This window comes from Populus trichocarpa, chromosome 14, assembly GCF_000002775.5.
Source record: "Populus trichocarpa isolate Nisqually-1 chromosome 14, P.trichocarpa_v4.1, whole genome shotgun sequence".
In the NCBI taxonomy this organism is placed as follows: Eukaryota; Viridiplantae; Streptophyta; class Magnoliopsida; order Malpighiales; family Salicaceae; genus Populus; species Populus trichocarpa.
Genome location: NC_037298.2, coordinates 2360120 through 2380622, shown reverse-complemented (window position 1 = coordinate 2380622; position 20503 = coordinate 2360120). Strand labels below are relative to the sequence as shown.

The 20503-nt window shown below is 34.4% G+C and overlaps 2 protein-coding genes and 1 long non-coding RNA gene across 5 annotated transcripts in view; 1 reads left to right on the top strand and 2 right to left on the bottom strand.

The window, feature by feature from the left end:
• The window catches only part of LOC127904261 (uncharacterized), a 41912-nt gene extending 28601 nt beyond the window's left edge, over positions 1–13311 (top strand). The window contains exon 2 of the long non-coding RNA XR_008057261.1: positions 12922–13311. This is a non-coding gene — a long non-coding RNA (uncharacterized LOC127904261). The remainder of the gene's footprint in view (positions 1–12921) is intronic.
• On the bottom strand, positions 4452–9938 carry LOC18104964 (xanthotoxin 5-hydroxylase CYP82C4). Of its 3 annotated transcripts, XM_024584926.2 has the most exons (4): positions 9564–9938; positions 7046–7147; positions 5585–6862; positions 4452–5267 (listed from the first exon to the last, which is right to left on the bottom strand). In XM_024584926.2, the coding sequence occupies exons 3-4, from the start codon at positions 6536–6538 to the stop codon at positions 4641–4643; spliced, it is 1581 nt and encodes a 526-aa protein (XP_024440694.1). In that variant the 5' UTR covers positions 6539–6862; positions 7046–7147; positions 9564–9938; the 3' UTR covers positions 4452–4640. The 3 variants fall into 3 exon arrangements, with proteins under 3 accessions (XP_024440694.1, XP_024440693.1, XP_024440695.1); XM_024584925.2 differs by lacking the exon at positions 7046–7147; XM_024584927.2 differs by lacking the exon at positions 7046–7147 and having other exon boundaries at positions 5585–6823.
• LOC18109268 (cytochrome P450 CYP82D47) lies at positions 11003–13249 on the bottom strand. The gene is made up of 2 exons (XM_024584930.2): positions 12293–13249; positions 11003–11642 (listed from the first exon to the last, which is right to left on the bottom strand). Exons 1-2 carry the CDS (start codon positions 13247–13249, stop codon positions 11013–11015), a joined length of 1587 nt encoding a protein of 528 aa, XP_024440698.1. The 3' UTR covers positions 11003–11012.
• Positions 13312–20503: the final 7192 nt, after the last annotated feature.

The following is a 20503-nucleotide window of genomic DNA, read 5'->3' as shown; positions in this document are numbered from 1 at the left end:
TCTTGATTGTATTTATTCATCAAATATCGAGGTCAAGCCACCTTAATTTGTCTTCGATGAAAGAAACAAATGGTGACCAATAATACAGTAATATCTTGCAAAGGTTAATGACAAATTAATGATAAAATTAAGAAACATCAATTTTTTATTGAATATAAAACACTTTTGTTGGGGTAAATAGCAATAATACAATTATGATTCATCAACTATAAAAAAACATAATTGTTCTGTCAACGTTTATCCATTATGATAGATCAACTATAAAAAAAACTAAAAGTATAAAATAATATTTTAATTAAAATAATTGATTGTTATATTTTCAACCTTGAAATCATGTCAACAGTGTTCAGAAATTGAAATTGATCCCAGTCGATTAGATTGACATATCCATTATGATTGATCAACTATAAAAAAACATAATTGTTCTGTCAATGTTTATCCATGATAGATCAACTATAAAAAAAACTAAAAGTATAAAATGATATTTTAATAAAAATAATTGATTTGGTAATTCATCAATTTAGTATTGTTATAGGGTTATTTTTAAAGTATTTTTATTTGAAAATATATTGTATTAATATTTTTTTATTTTTTAAAATTTATCTTTCTATCAACCTATCAAAACAATTTAAAAATATTAATTTAAAAAAAATCATTTTTTTAACAAACACACAGTCAGCCGAGCCATGTTATCAAGCATATTCTTATATTCTTTTCCAAATTGATCTTCAAACTGAGTCCAACAACCATGTTTCTAAAAAAAAAAAAAATTACATTTAGGTGGGGCATCATTCTCCAGCGAAGACATAGCTGCCAATGGCAAGTCATCTCGCCACAGTCCAGTTTGCTTATGATTCTACTTTCAGAGCCTGCGGCCATTCAAATTCCAATAACAAAGTTGCAGAAATTCTTAGCTAGTGACAGGCAGAGTGACCATACTCCTCCTATATTCAATCACCAAATCATAGAGAAAAAACCTTCCCCAACTGTTGCAATTCACCCACATGATACACAAAGTTTGCAAGATCCAAATGTCTTGCAAGTGTATCCCAACTGTTGAGATAATAAAAGGTTTTCTATATCAATTTGTGTTTAAAATGCTTATTGTCACACCCGATATTGTGACGGCTTTAAATTTTATATGTTTAATGAAAAAGAACGGATTTTTGATATTCTATTCTTTGATGGTGAATGGTCTTGTTTAAGGAGTCGCCACCTAGTATTATGGTCACTAGGAACCCTAACTGGTCAACAGAGATTCTATGGTTCGGAACTGGTTATGTAAAAAGGGAAGATATTATCACCCCTTAAACATTCTGCCTGAGGCAGACTGCATTGCTGGTTTTGTCTTAAATTGCTAAATGTTTATTAGTTTATGCTATGATGGTTTGCGTGTAATATTCCTGACTCTGGCGTCAGTGAATAAATCAATAAATTTACTTTATTTTATTTTATTTTTGCATGCATATTTTTTATTTTTATGTAATTTAAATAAAATACAATGAAATAAATTTGAATCAATATTTTTATTCTGACTCTTGCGTCAATGAATAAAAATAATAAATTCTTATTTATTTTTTTATTTATACATACACACATCTTTGTTTTTTTTATTTTTTATTTTTTTGGGGGTTGGGCCCAGCTCAGCCCATGTGGGCTGGGCTGGACCCAGCCAGCCCAGCCCGGTCACTGGCCCAAGCCAGTGACCCGGCTGGGCAAAAATCAAAGAAAGCACGCGTGAAGTGATTTCACGCGTGCATGAACAGAATAGAGGAATTAATTTAGAATGTGTGAATTGAAATTCAAAGTAAACAGTAACCGGGGAATTAAAATGAAAAGCGGGGAAAGAGAAGCTTACTTACCTGGTAGCTATGAAGATGAAAACGTGATGAAAGATTCGTCGGCTAAGCTCCTTTCTCTTCCCTTCTCCTTTGTTCTTGCTTTTCTCTGATTGGTTTCTTCCTGCCTGTCCCTGTTCTGTGTTTATTTCATTCTCCTGTGGCCTTCTATATAGTCTCTCTGTTCTTGCTCTTTTGTTTTTTGGTTTCTGTGAATTTGTGCTCTGAAGACGAAGGCGAAGCTGGGGTACGTTGGCTTTTTCTCTGGTTTTCCTTCCCCTGTTTCTGTTTCGTTTGCCTTTTTTTCTCAGTTCTCCTCTGTGTATTATTTCTTTGCTCTGGGTTTTTGCCTCTGTTTTTGCTCTGAGTTTTCCCGTCTGGTTTTTTTTCCTCCTTTTGCTTTGCTCTGTTCTGCCTTTTATAGAGCCAGAGAGCCTCAAAACCAGTCCTGTCTTTGCAGGACTGTTATTCAAATCACGAACGGGATCGTGGGCAGGAGACGTGGTCCACGATTTGCTGCAGATTTCCTGTTGAATCGGCTTTCTCCGTGCGAAACGAAAGGGATGATGAACAGTGCTTCCAAACAGCGCCGTTTGTGTCCTTGGGAATGGCTATTTTTCACTTTGGCCCCTAAACGTTTTAAACTCAACAATTGGGATCTTAATCAGTAATAATTAATTTCTAATTGTGCTCTTGGATTAAATTTAATTTGAATCCCTAAGTTATAGCGCCATTTACACAACAGTCATGAGTTTCTGGATTATTCAATTTGATCCTTGAACTTTAATTTTCTAGCAATTTTGCTTAAATCAGCTCCAAACTTTGGTATTTTTTCAATTAAATTCATGATTCCTTTAATTAATTGAATCAAAGTTTAATTAAGTCCTCAAACTCATTAATTCTTCAATTAAGCTCTTGATTTTATTAATTAAAATAATCCAAATTTTAATTAAATTTCCAAACTTACTAATTCTTCAATTTCTAACTAATTGACTCTCAAATTTAATAATTTCAACCTCAAACTTTAAATTTTGTGTTGTCTTAACCCCACTATCAAATATATTTTTATTCATTCATTTTTTATTATTTATTCAAAAATTAGGTTATGACACTTATTTAACTAGTTAATTAGAATTTTTATTGAACTATTATTTAGAATATTTATTGGAATAAAATAATTTAAGATTATCTTCTTCCTATAATCTCTTTATAAATTAAGGACATGTACTTAGAATCTTGTGTGTTGAATATCAATGAATAATAGCTTATAGGGTTAAATACGCTAATTTTACTTATAAAGACTCAAACGTAGTCCCTCATTGCTAAACACTCATTTTGAGATAAGAAAAGGTTTCTGGATTAAAAAGATTTGTGTTTAGAATTATTATTTAATTAGTGAATTAGAACCCTTAAACAAGAAAAGGTTTCTAGATTAAAAAGATTCGTATTTAAATTCTTTTTAATTAATTAATTAGAATCCTATTCTTACTAAATGATTATTTAGAATTTTTATTGGAATATGATAGTTTATTTTATTCTATAATCTAATTATAAAAAAGTTTGTGGGTGATTTGTGATTTCTAAACTTGGTGAAAGACTAAAACAAAGGAGCTTTATGTCTTGCATGATCCAAATGTCTTGCAAGTGAATTCATGAAAATACACATAAAATATGTCACAATAAGATTGTGTTTGGTATGTTAAATACTAATGGACTAGACAAAATAATTTTTTTTGTGAAGTTGTTTGTTGTATTTTTATACAGTACAAAAAATAATTTTTTTCCTATTCAAGACTGTTCTAGGGAAGAAATTTTTGTATCAATAAAAGGAATAGGGCAAGCTTGTCCAATTCTCTACACGAGAATTAATCTAGTTGATTTGGGTTAATGCATAGATAAAAATGATTGTAATCATAGTTTTAAAACTCAACTAGAAATCAACCTGAATTACAAGTCAAGTTGATTATGTTATCATAGTTTTAAAACTTAACTCGAAAGTCGAGCCAAGGTTAGACCCGAGTTGACCATTGATCCGAGTCAAAATAAGAATAGAAGTGGTTATTATCATAGTTTTAAAACCGACTCGGATGTCAACCAGGGGTCAGGCCCAGGTTGACCATTGACTCAGGTCAATATAAGGATAAAAATAGTTATTATGATAGTTTAAAAACCCAACTAAGAAGTCGACCTAGGGCTAGGCCCAAACCATGGATCGGGATGGTCAACCTGGGTTTATCCAAAGCAATATAAGAATAAAAATGATTATTATCATAGTCTTAAAATCTTAGCTGATATTCACTTGAGGTAAGCCTGAGTTACGGTTTGTGAGGGTCAACCCGAGTTGACCTAAATTGAAAAAAAAAATCAAATCAACCTCATTATACCAATAATATATATTATTTCAGATTGAGGTTGACTCGAGTTTTTTACCAGGTCAAGTTGGATCAATCTTTCCTTTATTTTTTTTAAATTTGGAAAGGTCTAAACTTCAGGTAAGCCAAATCTCATCTATTATCTATCAGATACAAAATAAGACATTGTTCAATCCAGTCCACTGTAATCAATATTATTCACCATACCAAACACTAACCAACCAACCAAAAAAGACACAAATTCGGACAGCAGAGACTAGAGCAGTGCTTGAAATATAAATGGACGTTACAAACTGATCGATCAAGATAAGTTTCCACACGATGCAACAGGCAATAACAAAGTAGAAACAATTATTAACTACCTGATCCAAAAACTCCTTTGTTTCCTTAAAATTTAAATGGCACATCCAACCTTCCTTCAGTGCTCGGTTCAATAGCCATAGAGCTTGGGAGGTAAGCGTGGGGTAAGAATAACCTCTAATGGGGTAGCTTTTGGAATGGTTAGACCTGAACTTTCAGTCAAGTCAACAGGCTGGTCCATTGGGGTAGCCAATTCAAAAGAGTGAAGAAGACGGGCAAGTGTCAGGTGAAGGACTTGGAGTGCAAACGACACACCTGGACAGGACCTCCTACCAGAACCAAAAGGAATAAGTTCAAATTGCTGGCCTCTAACATCAACATCTCCATGGCTAGTGAGAAACCTCTCTGGCAGGAATGCAGATGGATTTGTCCAAACTCTCGGATCCCTTTGAATCTTCCATACATTTACTATCAAGCGGGTGCCAGCAGGGACATGGTAACCAGCAACTTTGCAATCCTCCATTGCTTCTCGGGGTCCTAACAAGGGACCAGCTGGATATAGTCGGAGGGTTTCTTTGATGATTGCTTGTAGATAAACAAGATTCTTAACATCTGAATCTTCAACTTGCCGCTCCTTGCCAACATGGAGGTCTAGCTCTTCTTGTGCCTTCTTCAACATGTGGCGATTGTTCAGAAGTAATGAGATGGCCCAGGTTAGTGTGCCTGCTGTGGTGTCACTACCACCAAGGATAAGAGCCTGCACAAAATTATGAACTCAAAAAATTCAGTCATTATCTTCACCTGGAGGAGTCCTACGGACATTTTACAATACTTCGTGAGCATGAATTATGAAATTAATATATTCCAACAACCACTTTATTTAAGTGTAGACACAAAATGTGATAACCATCCCAATTAAAGGTAATCTAAGATGAGAATGGCAGGGAAAACCTGAAATCTCACTATTGGCAAACTCCAATTCGCAATTAGTTTTTTTATTCTCATCAACAAAAAAAAATTGCTTGAACTGGCTCTGTAAATTGTATTCCATGGTTATTTTGCATATCAACTTACTAGGCAGGTAGACTTGATGCTGGTATTTGCATCATACTGAAAATTCGACAGTTGGCCTTCCTCCTTAAGTGACAACATCACATCGATGAAGTCCTGCTCACCCTCATCCTTGATTCCAGCAGAAACTCTCCTTTGGCGATGTTCATCCAGCCAGCCTTCGAGAATAGCATCCAACTCTTTGGCTGTATTCTTCATTGCCCTTTCATGTCCCTGCAAATCTAACCACCCAAGAAATGGAAGTGCATCTGAAACCACAAAAATACCAATCAGACGAAAGAACTGATTAATCGCCTTCTGGCACCGTCTTGCCTCTCCATCATCAGAGGCGGCAGCAGAACCAAAATAACGCTTTCCAGCCACCATTCTGACGACCACATTAAGTGTCAAGTCTTCTAGCCATTGTTTAAGTTCAACAACCACCGGACTGGAGCTATTGTTAGCCCACGAATTGTATAGTTCCCTTATCCCTATGTCAACTTCAGAAGCTCGAACATGCTTAAGCATCTCAAGCCGTCGGTTAGAAAGAAGTTCAAGAGTTGCGATCTTTCTCATCTCACGCCAGAAAGAGCTGTATGGAGCAAATCCAAAAACAGCATAGTTGTAGCCCATATGCTTTGCTGCAACTGTAGTCGGACGTGAAGCTAGCGCCTTGTCATTAATTGTGAAGCATTCCTTCACTACCTCCCAACTACTCACCACAAAAGCCCGGCGACTGCCGAGACGGATAGTGAACGCTGAACCATGCTTATCAGCCATTGCTCCAAGAGTTCGGTATAGAAGCTGATCACCCCCACCTAACAGATGTAGATGGCCAATAATTGGCCATGCTCCAGCTGGTTCAGGAGCCTCTTTAATTTGGTTACCTTTAATACTGTTTTTTTTAATCAGTGCATTGTAGAGAAGTATGCATGAAAAAAACAAAGCAATCGCAATTAATTGAGGAGAAGGATCCATGTTCTATAGAGAGATGCACAATTGTGAAACTGACATCCCAGTCAATTTATAAGCCACCTCCAGACAACAATTCAACTAAATTCAGCAAGAAGCAGGCCACTTCCTAACAGTTTGTGGCAAGGGCCATGGCTTGCCCCTGTGAGCGAGTGTGAGAACAGAAAATTCTGATGTATGCTTTCATAATAAATTATCGATCCCCATTTCACTCTTAGTAAGGATTTAAATTTGTTCTGTTTCTCCAACCAACATGTTGACAGATGACTTCTTGCAAGGTGAGAAGAGAAGCTGAAATGCATACGATATCATCAAGTCACTCAACTCAATCTTGCATCAACAAAAAAAAAAACTATTAGGTGAAATAGTTTACTCTATTCTAGACATTATAATTATTGATCCACAATGACTTTGTTTAGTATATTTGATTAAAGAATCTTGTAAGATGATGCTATACAAAAGGTTCATTGTTCTTGGTCAGTGGGTTCAGTTTCTTCACAACACAGGTACTACCTGGGGAGTGAGAGCTGGTCGGCAAACATGACTGATATGCAGGGATCATGCCCACTTTAACATGCCACTATGTTCTTTACATCAGGTTGATTGCTGCAGATACTGCAATGCAATAAAATCTAGGAAATAAATTTCTTTTCTATATTCAAAGCTCATGCATGTGAGCTACTAATTTAGCGAAAATCACAATGTGGAGAGTTATCATTAAATTAATGACAGTGTAAAATATAAGGCGTTTAAGAGTTAAAACATTCTCTTACAACTCACCCACAATTGCCTGCCTTTGTTTCGACAGTGAGCTATATTTTAATGACATTTGACTATAGCCAGAACATAATGTTTTTGTTCCATCAAATAAGAGGAAATATATTCATATCTGATAATACCAAATTAAAAAACAAAACAGAGCCCAAAGAGCAAGTTGTACAGTCTGGTGTGGTGGGGCTCGGCCCAAAACAGCAAACCAAACAGCAAAGTTGTTTAGTCAGATTTGATGGGCTTTAGCCCAAATGATTGGGTTTGGTGGGAGTTGACTCAAAAGAGATACAGGACATCAAGCTATCCTTTCATGTGTGGCGAGGCTCGGCCCAAAACACCAAACCGAGCCGCAGTTGCATAAAAGCCTTTTTGAAAGTATGATTTTGGTTGTTTTTTAAATTGTTTTTCACTTAGTAATATATCAAAATAATATTTTTTTTATTTTTAAAAAATTATTTTTGAAATCAGCGTATCAAAATGATTTAAAAACACCAAAAAAATATTAATTTGAAGTAAAGAAAAAAATAAATAAGTTTAAATTTTTTTAAAAATACTTTTAAAATACAAAAACAAACAGGGTGGTTTTTGAGACGCACACTTTGTAAGTATGGCATCACGTCACGTACGAGGGCTTATATCTTTCTTGCAATATAGTGCCTACACAAATTTATTTGCACGATATAGGTAAAAAAATTTATGACTACTCCACACAGTAATCTTATGTGATTAAGGTTAATAAATATTTAGGTCATCAGTTAATAAGACACCACAAGCCACAAAACATCACACAACAATCATAATATTGCAACGCATTTGTAATACCGTTTTACTAATCTGACTTGTAAAAATATTGTAAATCATTTTTTAGGTGGACAAAAATATAGTAATTTTCTGATTTGCAAATTCCCATATAATACATGCATTTTCTTGATTTTATTTTATACCGGATTTTCTTTTGATTTACACAAGTTTCACTCAATAGTTGAATCAACTTAATCTATAATTTCTCTACTATCTAAATTATAAATTGGATATGTCAACTCATGCAGAGACGCATTCAGTATGAAATGCGGACTCGCCCTTCACGGGATGACAACCTAATAGGAAGATCTTAATTTCTTGAGTGCATCAATGGGTTGGTCATTATCTAGTTTCAAAGGGTCTCTCGTATACTCAGTGATCGTCCTTGAAAGGTCGATATGAGGCTTACAAGTAGTGTGAAAATAGAGGCCCTGAGTAATATCAGTTTGGCATATCAACAACTTCCAAGTAAACAATCAAACGAGAGTTGTATGGTTTCACGAGTCTTACCCAGGCTAAAGTCGTTGGGTTACCGTTACTTCCCCACATATCCTAGATTTTAAGGTGTGTGCTCTTAACGTGATGCATGACAATATAAATAAGGATGCATGCTAAAGCAGTAAATGCAAGAAAAATAACACAAATAAATACAACATAACAAACATTATAGCAATTGACAAACAAAAGGCAAAGCTTAGTCCATTAATCCCCAGTGGAATCGCCATTCTGTCACATCCGACATCGCGGCGGCCTTAAAAATAATCTTGATTATGAAAAAAAAAACAGATATCTGGCATCTTGTTCTTTTAGGAAAAAGCTCTTGTTTAAGGAGTTGTCACCTAGTATTATGGTTACTAGGAACCCTAACTGGTCAATAGAGATTCTATGGTACGGGACTGGTTACGTAAAAGGAAAGATATTATCATCTCTTAAACGTTCTGCCTGAGGCAGACTGCATTGCTGGTTGTCTTAAATTGCTAAACATTTATTAGCTTATGCTATGATGATTTGTTTATAATATTCCTGACTCTGGCGCCAGTGAATATTCGATCTCAAATACTTTCAAATCTGGTGTTGGTAAATATTCCACCACGAATAATTCCAACTCTAGCGTTGGTAAAATTCCAGCTAAAAAAAAATCAGTATATTTTTTTTGTTCCTAATTCTAATATCAGTAAATAAATTGTTAAAATAAATTTTTTTCTAATACATGCAAAATTTCTATTTCCACACTTTCTATTTTTTTTTTATTATTTTTTGGGCTGGGCCCAGCCAGCCCGACCCGGTCACCGGGCCAAGCCAGTGATCCGGCTGGGCCCAAACCAACACGAGGCACGCGTGGAGTGTCTCCAGACACTCCACGCGTGCATGTACTGTGCGAAGGTAATTAATTTACCTTCGCGCAGTGCAATATTCCTCACAAAATGAGGCAAAGAGGAAAAAACGAAAACTGACTTACCTGTGCGCAGAGAAGCAGAGACGCGATGGAGGATTTCGGGTCGTTGCCTTCTTCCTCCGATTTTGTTCCCTTCACCCTCTGTTTCCGATCCTCTTATCTCCTGCTCTTTCTCTCTCTTCTGTATATTCTTTCGCCTGTGTTGGAAATGGCTAAGACAGTGGCCAACCTTTTCTTTTTTTTTGCTTAGTTTCTGGGGATGAAAACTGGTTTTCGTCCCTCTCCTCCCGTTTTTCGGTCACCAGTCTCCTCTCTCTCAGTCTTTTCTTTTTCTTTTTCTTCGTCTGTGTTTGTTTTTCTCCCCTGGTTCGTTTGTGTTTCTCCCCTGGTTCGTTTTTTCGTCCCCCTGGTGTCTCCTCTGTTTTCTTCTTTTTTTTACCGTTCTCTGCTCTGCCTTTTATAGAGCCCGAGAGCTTGCCAAAACCAGTCCCTGTTGCAGTCCTGCATTTACAGGATTGTTAATCAATCCACGAGCGGGATCGTGGGCTAAAGATGTGGTCCATGATCGGATCGAATTGCTGCAGTTTTCCCTGTTGAATAGGCTTTCTCCGCGCGAAATGAAAGGGATAATGAACAGCTCTTCAAAACGGCGCCGTTTGTGTCCTTGGGAATGACTATTTTTCACTTTGGTCCCTGAACCTCTGACATTTATTAATTAGGTCCCTGATTCCATTAATTAAATAATTCCAAGTCCAATTAAGTCCCCAAACTTCTAAATTATGTTGTCTTGGCTCAAATTTTAATTTATTCCTCCTTTTTATCATTTCACACATTTTTTTAATAAAATAGAAAGAGTCAAAAATTAGGTTATGACACATATGAACAGTCAGTGTCTCCACTGTTCATTGGACCGCGTCCGATCCGGTAAAAAAAATCTATTTTTTTTAATTGTGTTTTGACTTAAAAAACTAGTGATTAATATTATTTAATAACACTACATAAATTAGAAGGAGATCGCATGATGACGTAGCATTTGCAAAATATGATTGCAATTCCAATTTTGTTTCTAATGATATTATACTTGATTTTGTTGCACGCTCAAAAAACCATGAAAACTATAGTCCTTATCGGATAAATTTCATACGTGATAAAATTGTAGATAAGTTAATGGAACAATAAAAAATATTTGATATAAAGTATTATTTATTTAATAATGTAATAGTGGTAGTTAAATCTACAATATTTAAATTAAAAACTATTAATATTATAATATATTTTTTTTAGTTATTTTATAAACTCAATTTGAAAAATATTTTTAACCAAACACATTAAATTATTTTTTATTCAACCTTAATTTTAATTATAATTGTAACCAAACATATATAAATACTAAACCAACTTTAAACAAAAACATTTTTATAAAATAATTTTTATAAAATAATAATTATAAAAGCTACCACAATATCAATATCAAACATGTAGTGAGATGCAGAAGTACGGGACTCTCCATGTTTATTGCAGATCATACAAGCCAGGAGAAAGACGAGGAGTGAGAAGGGCTTTTAGAGGTGTGGCTTTGATGTTGGTTAATCCACCGGTTTCAGTCATATCAATCGGTGCATCATCCAGAGTCTCTATGTCGAACCCATGCAGCAAAGTAGCAAGTGCAAGGTTCAGGACTTGAAGGGCAAACGAGACTCCAGGGCACATTCTTCTTCCGCTACCAAATGGAATCAACTCAAAATGTTGGCCTCGAAAATCACAATCCTTGTGAGTAGTCAGAAACCTTTCTGGTTGAAACTCATCAGGGTCCGACCACACTTGTGGATCTCGGTGAATCTTTGAGAGATTTGTGAATAGGCGCGTGCCAGCAGGAATATGGTAGCCACCTACGGTACATTCCTCCATGGATTCATGGGTTACAGACAGTGGTGCAGCGGGATATAAACGAAAGGTTTCCTTGATAGTAGCTTGTAAGTAGACCAAGTTTTTCATGTCAGACTCCTTCACTTGCCTTTCTCTACCAATATAGATGTCCAGTTCATCTTGTGCTTTCTTTAAGACCTCGCGATTGTTTAGTAGTAAAGAGAGAGTCCAAGTTAATGTAACAGATGTAGTGTCTGATGCTGCTAGAATAAGAGTCTGTGAAATATTCAAGAAAATAATTATTTGCAAATTTACTTGTTTAAAGTAATGTCCAAGTTAAATTAACTAATTAAGAGTTTTAATGATTACCAATGTATGTAACTCAATTGTGGATTTGTGTAAACAAAGCTAAACTTAAAAAAAAAACAACAAGAAGAAGAAGAAGCCTAAATTCATCAAACATGCATTATAACAAAAACAATAACTACTTTTAATCCGACAGGAGATTCTAAAAGTTCGTTTCCATAGGGTATTGGTTGGCTATAACCAGCCAAAATTGAGAAGACACTCAAATTAGAACTAGAAATTGTTGTTTTAATATTTTTTTCTAATTAATTTTGAATTTTAATTATTTTTTCTATTTAGTTTTGAATTTTTATTTCTAGATCAGTGTTTATCACTGGATAAAAATTATGCGCCAGCAAGCCCGCAAGTTTTAACGTCTGAAATAGGTGTTGAGAAAGCATGTGGCCTTTAGTTACCATGGCAACCTACGTATATCTTTAGCAAGTTTATCTTTAGCTGAGGATGGTACTCCTTAGCGGAGTTTCATTATAAATTAATATGGCATCATCATCAAAACAAGGTATGAGCTAATGTTTCTTCATACAATCGTTATACCATAAGTTTATAGAAAAATAGCATACCAGACATGTAGCCTTATTGATGGTATCAGCACTGCGATTAGAAAGCTCTTTAGCATCATCCAAAGCGGACAGCATCAAATCCATGAAATCTTCTTCTCCCTTAGCTGTCCCAGAAGCTTTCTTCTGCTTGTGCTCTTCTAACCATTTTTCAACCGCATGGTCTAGATTTTTTGATGTCCTTCTCATTGCCTTCTCAGCTCCTCCCAAATCCAACCATCTTAAAAATGGAAGTGCGTCAGACACTACAAACATTCCTGACAATTCTAAAAATTTCCTCAGTGAATCCCTCCATTCATCGCTCGGCTTTTCCTCTCCATGGCTTGCATAATCCACATATCGCTTGCTAACAATTATCTTCAATATAACATTTAAAGTTATGTCACCAAACCATCTCTTCATCTCCACCAAAAGCTTTTGTGAATTACTTTTGTTCCCGATCCATTGCTGGTATAACGCTCCTACAGCATCCCTTACCTCATCCTCTCGAACATGTTTGAACATCTCCAGTCGATGATTAGAGAGAACCTCAAGAGTGACTATCTTGCGTATCAGACGCCAATAAGTTCCGTAGGGGCTAAAACTAAGAATGCTGTAATTGTAGCCCAAGATATCCATTGCAAGAGTTTTAGGTCGAGTAGCGAAAGCTTTGTCATTGGTCCTTAGACACTCCTTGGCCATCTCCCAGTTACTCACTATCAAAGTTCGATGGACTCCAAGCTTCACGGTGAATATCGGACCATACTTGTCAGCCAAGTTTCCCAACGTTATATGGGGTGGTTGTGAGCCTCCTAGTAGATGGAGATGGCCAATAAGGGGCCATGCACCGGCAGCTTCCGGCGGTGCTCTCTTCTTGCTTCTCTCCTTTCCTGGAATCCGAAACAAATAGTAGATCGAGGGCGTAATAAAGGCAAACAGAATAAGTACAGCAGTTGCTGAGAACTGAAAGGGGAAATCCATGAATTGGTTTGGAGCTATGTAGTGGTTTATCAAATATTCAAAATTATATATAGCACTTATGATATTGTGGATGTGTATAAGATGTTCGATCGATATGTGATAAACGGGTCCCGCGTCAGCCATACATCCTTATCATCTTGTTTGTCTTTAGAGCGTGTATATCGATAACTTGACATCTAGGATTTCAAGAAGAGATGCGGTATCAGTGGATTTGATTTAATAAATTATAAATGTAAATAATTGTTAATTATTTTAAAAAATAAATTAAACAGGTCTATTTATTCCTGCACTAGACCTTAATTAGCATTGGTTTTTTCAAACTAAATTAAAAAAGAAAAATTCTCAAATAGCATTAGCCAACGGCAGCAAGCTACTATAATTTTTTGGTAGGATTGAAATCAGGAATATTTTCTCCTTCTAATTAAATCTTTATCAATCGATCATTATCAGTTTAGCTACTTACTTACTATTTTTCCCTCTTGTATTTTGGTTTTTTTATACTTTCTTTTGTTTTATTTTTCTTTTTTTGCTTTATGGGTTTTTTGTTCTTTATTGTTATCTTGTTTTTGTCTTGGGTATGCGCATCCACTAGGTTATCCCAAGAAAAAAAAATTGTGATGTCTCATATTAAAAAAAAAAAAAAACAAGTGTTTCGTGTAAAGGATTATAACAAATGGTTTAATGACTTCTGTGCAGTGTAAATTCCTTACAACTCAGGAGGACAAAGTTTAACTAAGTGCTCTAGAACTTATAAATCATATATGGTGATGATATTTTAAAATATAGTATGCTTGAAAATACAATTTTGTTGTGTTTGGATAATAGTTAATTATATGTTCATGTCAATATTTAATTTTTCAAAACTTAGAAAGTGGATGATTGATGGTAGAAGACTTAACACTTGCAAAACAGTTTTTTTTGTGAGGTTTAGAGACCTTCAAATAATAAAATTAGTAATTTTTAAGAAATTGATTGAAATAAATGAGTATTAAATTCTAGGAGGCATGATAAATGCTCTGAGATTTAAAAATATTAATGTCTAGATAATTGAAATTATGAAACTCTTTACTTAGGATATTTATAGCTTCAGATAATAAAATCAGTAACTTTTAAGAAATTTATTGAAATAAATGAGAGAATGAATATTAAATTTTAGGAGGTATTATAAATGCTCTAAGATTTAAAAGTATTAATTTCTAGAGAATAGAAATTGTGAAACCTTTACTTGAGTGGTTCAAGGGTATTTATAACTTGTGAACCTTGTCATTTTACTGAAGTGGAGGGACTGGAGAGTAATTTTCTCCTGATAGTATTATTGAAAAATAAATATCATTTACATAACATTAATGAGGGAGAAATATATCTTACACAATATTTATGAGTTAGAAATATAGGAGGCTCTTCAGAGATTTCTATTCACCTAGAGGTGTATGGAGATATGGAGATGAATATCCCTAATATTAACATTTTATGTTAAAAGTCATAAGAATAAACAAATGAAACCTTGCCGGACATATATCTATTTAGGCTCAGCAAGTAGCTGAACCAAAGAATGTTGGGTCTAGCAATTTGTCAAACTCATGTCCACTTGGCAAAGCACGTAGTTAAACCCAATGACGTTGGGTTTAGTAACTCGTCAGACCCATGTTCATTTAGGTTTCGCGCGTAGCTAAACCAAAGAATGTTGGATCTGGAAACTCACTTGACCAATATTCATTTGGGCATGGCACGTATTTGAACCCATGGATGTTGGATCTGGCAATTCACCAGACTCATGTTTGTTTGGGCTTGACACGTAACTAAACCAAAGAATGTTGGATCTAATAGTTGGTTAGACTTATATCTTTTTAGGCTTAACGCGTAGCTAAACCCAATGATGTTGGATTTAGCAGTTCATCAGATACATGTCTATTTAGGCTAAGCGAGTAGCTTAACCCAGACTCATGCCTGCTTGGGCCCAGCAAGTAGTTGGACCCAAGGACATCGGGTCTGGCAACTCGCTAGACTCATGTCCGCTCAGGCTCAGCGCACAGCTAAACCCGAGGATGTTGGGTTTAACAACTCTCTAGATCCATGTCTGCTTAGGCTTAGCATGTAGTTAAACTCAAGAATATTGAGTCTAGTGGCTCGTTAAACACATATTAGGCCTGGTGCTCGGGTCAGGCATAGCAGCCAAACCTCAGCGCCTTGGGTCTTAAAAAACTATCAGACCCAGACATCATGGGTCTGGCAGAGGTGCCAGACCCAAGTTCTTTGGGTTTGGGAGGGGATGTCATACCCAAGTTCCCTCAGCGTCTTGGGTCTTGAAAAACTGTCAGACCCAAGCGTCGTGGGTCTAGCAAGGGCGTCAAACTCAAGTTCTTTAGATCTGTGAGGGGATGTCATACCCAGGGAATTTAGGTCTAGCAGTGGCGCCTCTATCAAACCCAAGTTTGTAAATAAATAATCTTTCGAGATTATGTCATTCTAGATATATACAATTTATATAAAATCCAATTAGAAAATATTTAGTTTTGACACTAAAAATTCACATGCAAAGAGACCTTAATCATTGAAATAAATATGATGGCTTTGCAGCACGACCTAATACTCTTAGGTCTGGCTGCAATGCTCTTGGGTCTGGAGGTGTAGCCGGACCCAAGTCTCTTGAGTCTAGTGGACCTAATGTTAGATCCAAGGCTCTTGGGTCAGGCTTTGCAGCTGGACCCAAAACTCATGGGTATATGGCTTTGCTGCTGGACTCAATGCTCTTAGGTCTGGCGTTGAAGCCCAACCCAAGGCTCTTGGGTTTGGCTTCCTACCCGACCTAAGTTACTTAGGTTTGGTAGGGACACCAGACCCAAGTAACTTGGGTTTGGTAGGGGCGCCAGACCCAAGTTCTTTAGGTCTGAGGGTTTGGCAGGGGAGCCCGACCCAAGTAACTTGGGTTTGGCATGGTTTCCAGACTTTCTTAAACTTGGGTCAAGCATGTTTAATATTATTATTAATATAATTAATATAATTATTAATAAATTTTAAAAAAATCATTACTACTACCCAAAAAAACCATAAATTTGATTTGAATGATAAAATTAAAAATAGTTGTTGTTGTTGTTAATAAATTTGAAAAACAATATTATTGTTATTGGGAAAAAACAATAAAATTGATTTGAATGGTAAAATTAAAAACTATAAGAACTTTGAAAAAAATACATGGTAAAAAAATAAGAAATCAAAAGTAGAAGGACTGAATTGAAAAGTACCGTAGGTCTGATATGCTTGCCTAACCCAAACAAAAGGGGTCTAGCATGCTTGTTAGGCTTATGGAAACATGCGTGTTAATGAGGCTGTTGGAAGAGCTACATCTTTTTCCTCACTTTTTTATTAAAAAAAATTTGGAAACGCTTATCCATTTCTATCTATTGAATCATGAGGCTTTTGTGTTGGTGTTTTTATTGTTGGGTTTGTTGGTGTGCTTTAGCAGCATGCATTACTGTTCTATGTATTTTGTCTTCTAATTATGTCAAACATTGCATCATGTAGTGAAAATGGTAAACCTTATTTTAGAATTAACAAAACCTATTACTTGCTTCAATCTTAGAAGATGTTGTTTTTTCACTACCGTTCATTGATATTCATTGATATTCTTTATGAATGGCCGCAACGCAATGCAGGAAATCTAACTAGTATAAGCTAAAGCAGGTGGGGGTGAACATTGTGCAGTCGTGCTGCTCACCCCCTCATGTTTTATTGTCGATGCACTGTTTATTTTTTTAAATTTTTTTGTGCTATAAATTTAGGGGAAAAATATGTGAGGTGAATAATGTGCAGTCGCTCTATTCACCCTCTCATGTTTACCATAGATGACATTGTTCATTTTTTTTATGTTTGCTATAAATTTAAGGGGGGGAAATATTAAACTCGGTTGAGTTCATGGTCCGGGTTCAACCTAAATAAACTAAAGCGTGTGGGGTGAACACTATGCAGACGCATTGTTCGCCCCCTCATGTTTTACTGTGGACGACACTAGTTATTGTTTTTTTTTAAGGTTTTGCTATAAATTTAAGGGGAAATGAGTGACGTGAATATTGTACAGCTGCACTATTCACCCCCTCATGCTTTACCGTGGATGACATTGTTTACTCTTTTTTTTAGGTTTGCTATAAATTTAAAGGGGGAAAATATCAAGCTCTGTTGAGTTCATGGTCCAGATTCACCTTACAAGTTTTATTGTGAACGACAGTGTTCACTTTTTTTTGTTTCTATTTAGATTAATATCCCTTTTCCTTTTTATGTTATTTAAAAAGCCTATTTGAAATGATGATTACTTTTTAATTATGCATTTAATTTTTGAGAAAGTTTTTCTGATTAATCTATATTTGTTTTAATCTTTTGTATAGATGAATTTTATTTTTTAAAATAAAAAAAAAATTATTTTCAAATAATATTTCTAATATGTACAGCCTTGTATATTTTTTCCCTTTTATTTTATTCAATCAATTTAATATTTGTGTCTATTTTTATTATCGTTTAATTGAATAATAAAATTATTTTAATTAATAAATATAGCAAACACAACTGCGTAAATGTCATGTCCTATAAAATTAAATATCTTGATCTACATTTGTCTCTTGATTTTTCTAGTTTTTATATTTAGTCATTGTTTATGATTTTTTTCACTTATTAATACACATAGTTTTTAATTTATTTGATTACATATATGTGTAAATTTTTTTATTTTCACTTAAAAATTTTTAAATAAAAAAACGTGTTGAAAAAGTTTATATATAAATTTTTTTATTAAAAAAAATATTTAAGTTGCAGTGAAGTGAAACACAAGTCAAATATCTATTGAAAACTAATCATCTTCATCTTGATTGTATTTATTCATCAAATATCGAGGTCAAGCCACCTTAATTTGTCTTCGATGAAAGAAACAAATGGTGACCAATAATACAGTAATATCTTGCAAAGGTTAATGACAAATTAATGATAAAATTAAGAAACATCAATTTTTTATTGAATATAAAACACTTTTGCTGGGGTAAATAGCAATAATACAATTATGATTGATCAACTATAAAAAAAAACGTAATTGTTCTGTCAACGTTTATCAATTATGATAGATCAACTATATAAAAAAAAAAAACTAAAAGTATAAAATAATATTTTAATAAAAATAATTGATTTGGTAATCCAATAATTGATTTGGTAATCCATCAACTAACTTGATATTTCTATGATTTGATCGGTGTTTAGTATTGTTATAGGGTTATTCTCAAATTATTTTTTATTTAAAAATATATTGTATTAATATTTTTTTATAAATTTATCTTTCTATCAACCTATCAAAACAATTTAAAAATATTAATTAAAAAAAATCATTTTTTTAACAAACACACAGTCAGACAAGCCATGTTATCAAGCATGTTCTTATATTCTTTTGCAAATTGATCTTCAAACTGAGTCTAACAACCATGTTTCTAAAAAAAAAGAAAATTACATTTAGCTAATTGGCAGATATAGCTGCACACAGGAGAATAATTAATTAAAAAGGGTTTTACAGATAATTGATGACAGGAAACAACCGATGCAAGTATCTACTGTCTGTGATGTCTCCCTTAGTGTCTCGAAAAACAACGTGACTTCTAGACATGCTCTTGGTTTTGCAGAGTTAACTTAGCTATAATTGGCTGCACTTACTGTACACCCACGTTTTGTTTGTGGCAGGAATTGTGGAATATTTTGGAGAAAGGACCTCATTTTTTTTAATCTCTCTATCCCCCCCCCCCCGGTGTTCTTTCTTTAGTTCCCTCTCTCTACTTATGCTGAGACACCATCCGTACCATAGTGGCCGTTTGTACTCTTATTAATTTCGGCCATTATTTTGGCTACAATTCCCTACCTCGGGCATCATTCTCCAGCGAAGACATAGCTGCCAATGGCAAGTCATCTCGCCACAGTCCAGTTTGCTTATGATTCTACTTTCAGAGCCTGCGGCAATTCAAATTCCAATAACGAAGTAGCAGAAATTCTTAGCTAGTGACAGGCAGAGTGACCATACTCCTCCTATATTCAATCACCAAATCATAGAGAAAAAACCTTCCCCTTGCTCAGTTAAATTATGCTTCACTGCATTTTTAACTGAAAATCTAACTCTTGAATTCTATGAAAGAAAAAAACACGTTGCAATTCACCCACATGATACACAAAGTTTGCAAGATCCAAATGTCTTGCAAGTGTACTCCAAACTGTTGAGATGATAAAAGGTTTTCTATATCAATTTGTGTTTAAAATCCTTATTTAACTATTATTTAGAATATTTATTGGAATAAAATAATTTAAGATTATCTTCTTCCTATAATCTCTTTATAAATTAAGGACATGTACTTAGAATCTTGTGTGTTGAATATCAATGAATAATAGCTTATAGGGTTAAATATGTTAATTTTACTTATAAAGACTCAAACGTAGTCCCTCATTGCTAAACACTCATTTTGAGATAAGAAAAGGTTTCTGGATTAAAAAGATTTGTGTTTAGAATTATTATTTAATTAGTGAATTAGAACCCTTAAACAAGAAAAGGTTTCTAGATTAAAAAGATTCGTATTTAAATTCTTTTTAATTAATTAATTAGAATCCTATTCTTACTAAATGATTATTTAGAATTTTTATTGGAATATGATAGTTTATTTTATTCTATAATCTATTCATAAAAAAGTTTGTGGGTGATTTGTGATTTCTAAACTTGATGAAAGACTAAAGCAAAGGAGCTTTATGTCTTGCAAGTGAATTCATGAAAATACACATAAAATATGTAGGTTGTGTTTGGTATGTTAAATAATAATGAACTAAAAATATAAGAATAAAAATAGTTATTATATCACAATAAGATTATGTTAAACCGACTCAGGTGTCAACCAGGGGTCAGGTCCAGGTTGACCATTGATCCAGATCAATATAGGGATAAAAATAGTTATTATGATAGTTTAAAAACCCAACTAAAGAGTCAACCTGAGGCTAGGCCCAAACCATGGATCGAGATGGTCAACCTGGGTTTATCCGAAGCAATATAAAAATAAAAATGATTATTATCATAATCTTAAAATCTTAGCCGATATCCACTTGAGGTAAGCCTGAGTTACGGTTTGTCAGGGTCAACCCGAGTTGACCTAAATTGAAAAAAAAAATCAAACCAACCTCATTATACCAATAATATATATATATTACCCGTATTTTATCTCAGATTGCAGGTTGACTCGAGTTTTTTACCAG

What these genes read in the sequence shown, in the direction of transcription:
- LOC18104964 (XM_024584926.2), bottom strand. Translation starts at nt 6,538, where the DNA reads ATGGATCCTTCTCCTCAATTAATTGCGATTGCTTTGTTTTTTTCATGC. An exon ending in GCATCAAGTCTACCTGCCTA is followed by an intron (nt 5,268 to 5,584) that starts GTAAGTTGATAT and finishes AATTTTGTGCAG; the next exon opens with GCTCTTATCCTTGGTGGTAG.
- LOC18109268 (XM_024584930.2), bottom strand. Translation starts at nt 13,249, where the DNA reads ATGGATTTCCCCTTTCAGTTCTCAGCAACTGCTGTACTTATTCTGTTT. An exon ending in TCAATAAGGCTACATGTCTG is followed by an intron (nt 11,643 to 12,292) that starts GTATGCTATTTT and finishes AATATTTCACAG; the next exon opens with ACTCTTATTCTAGCAGCATC.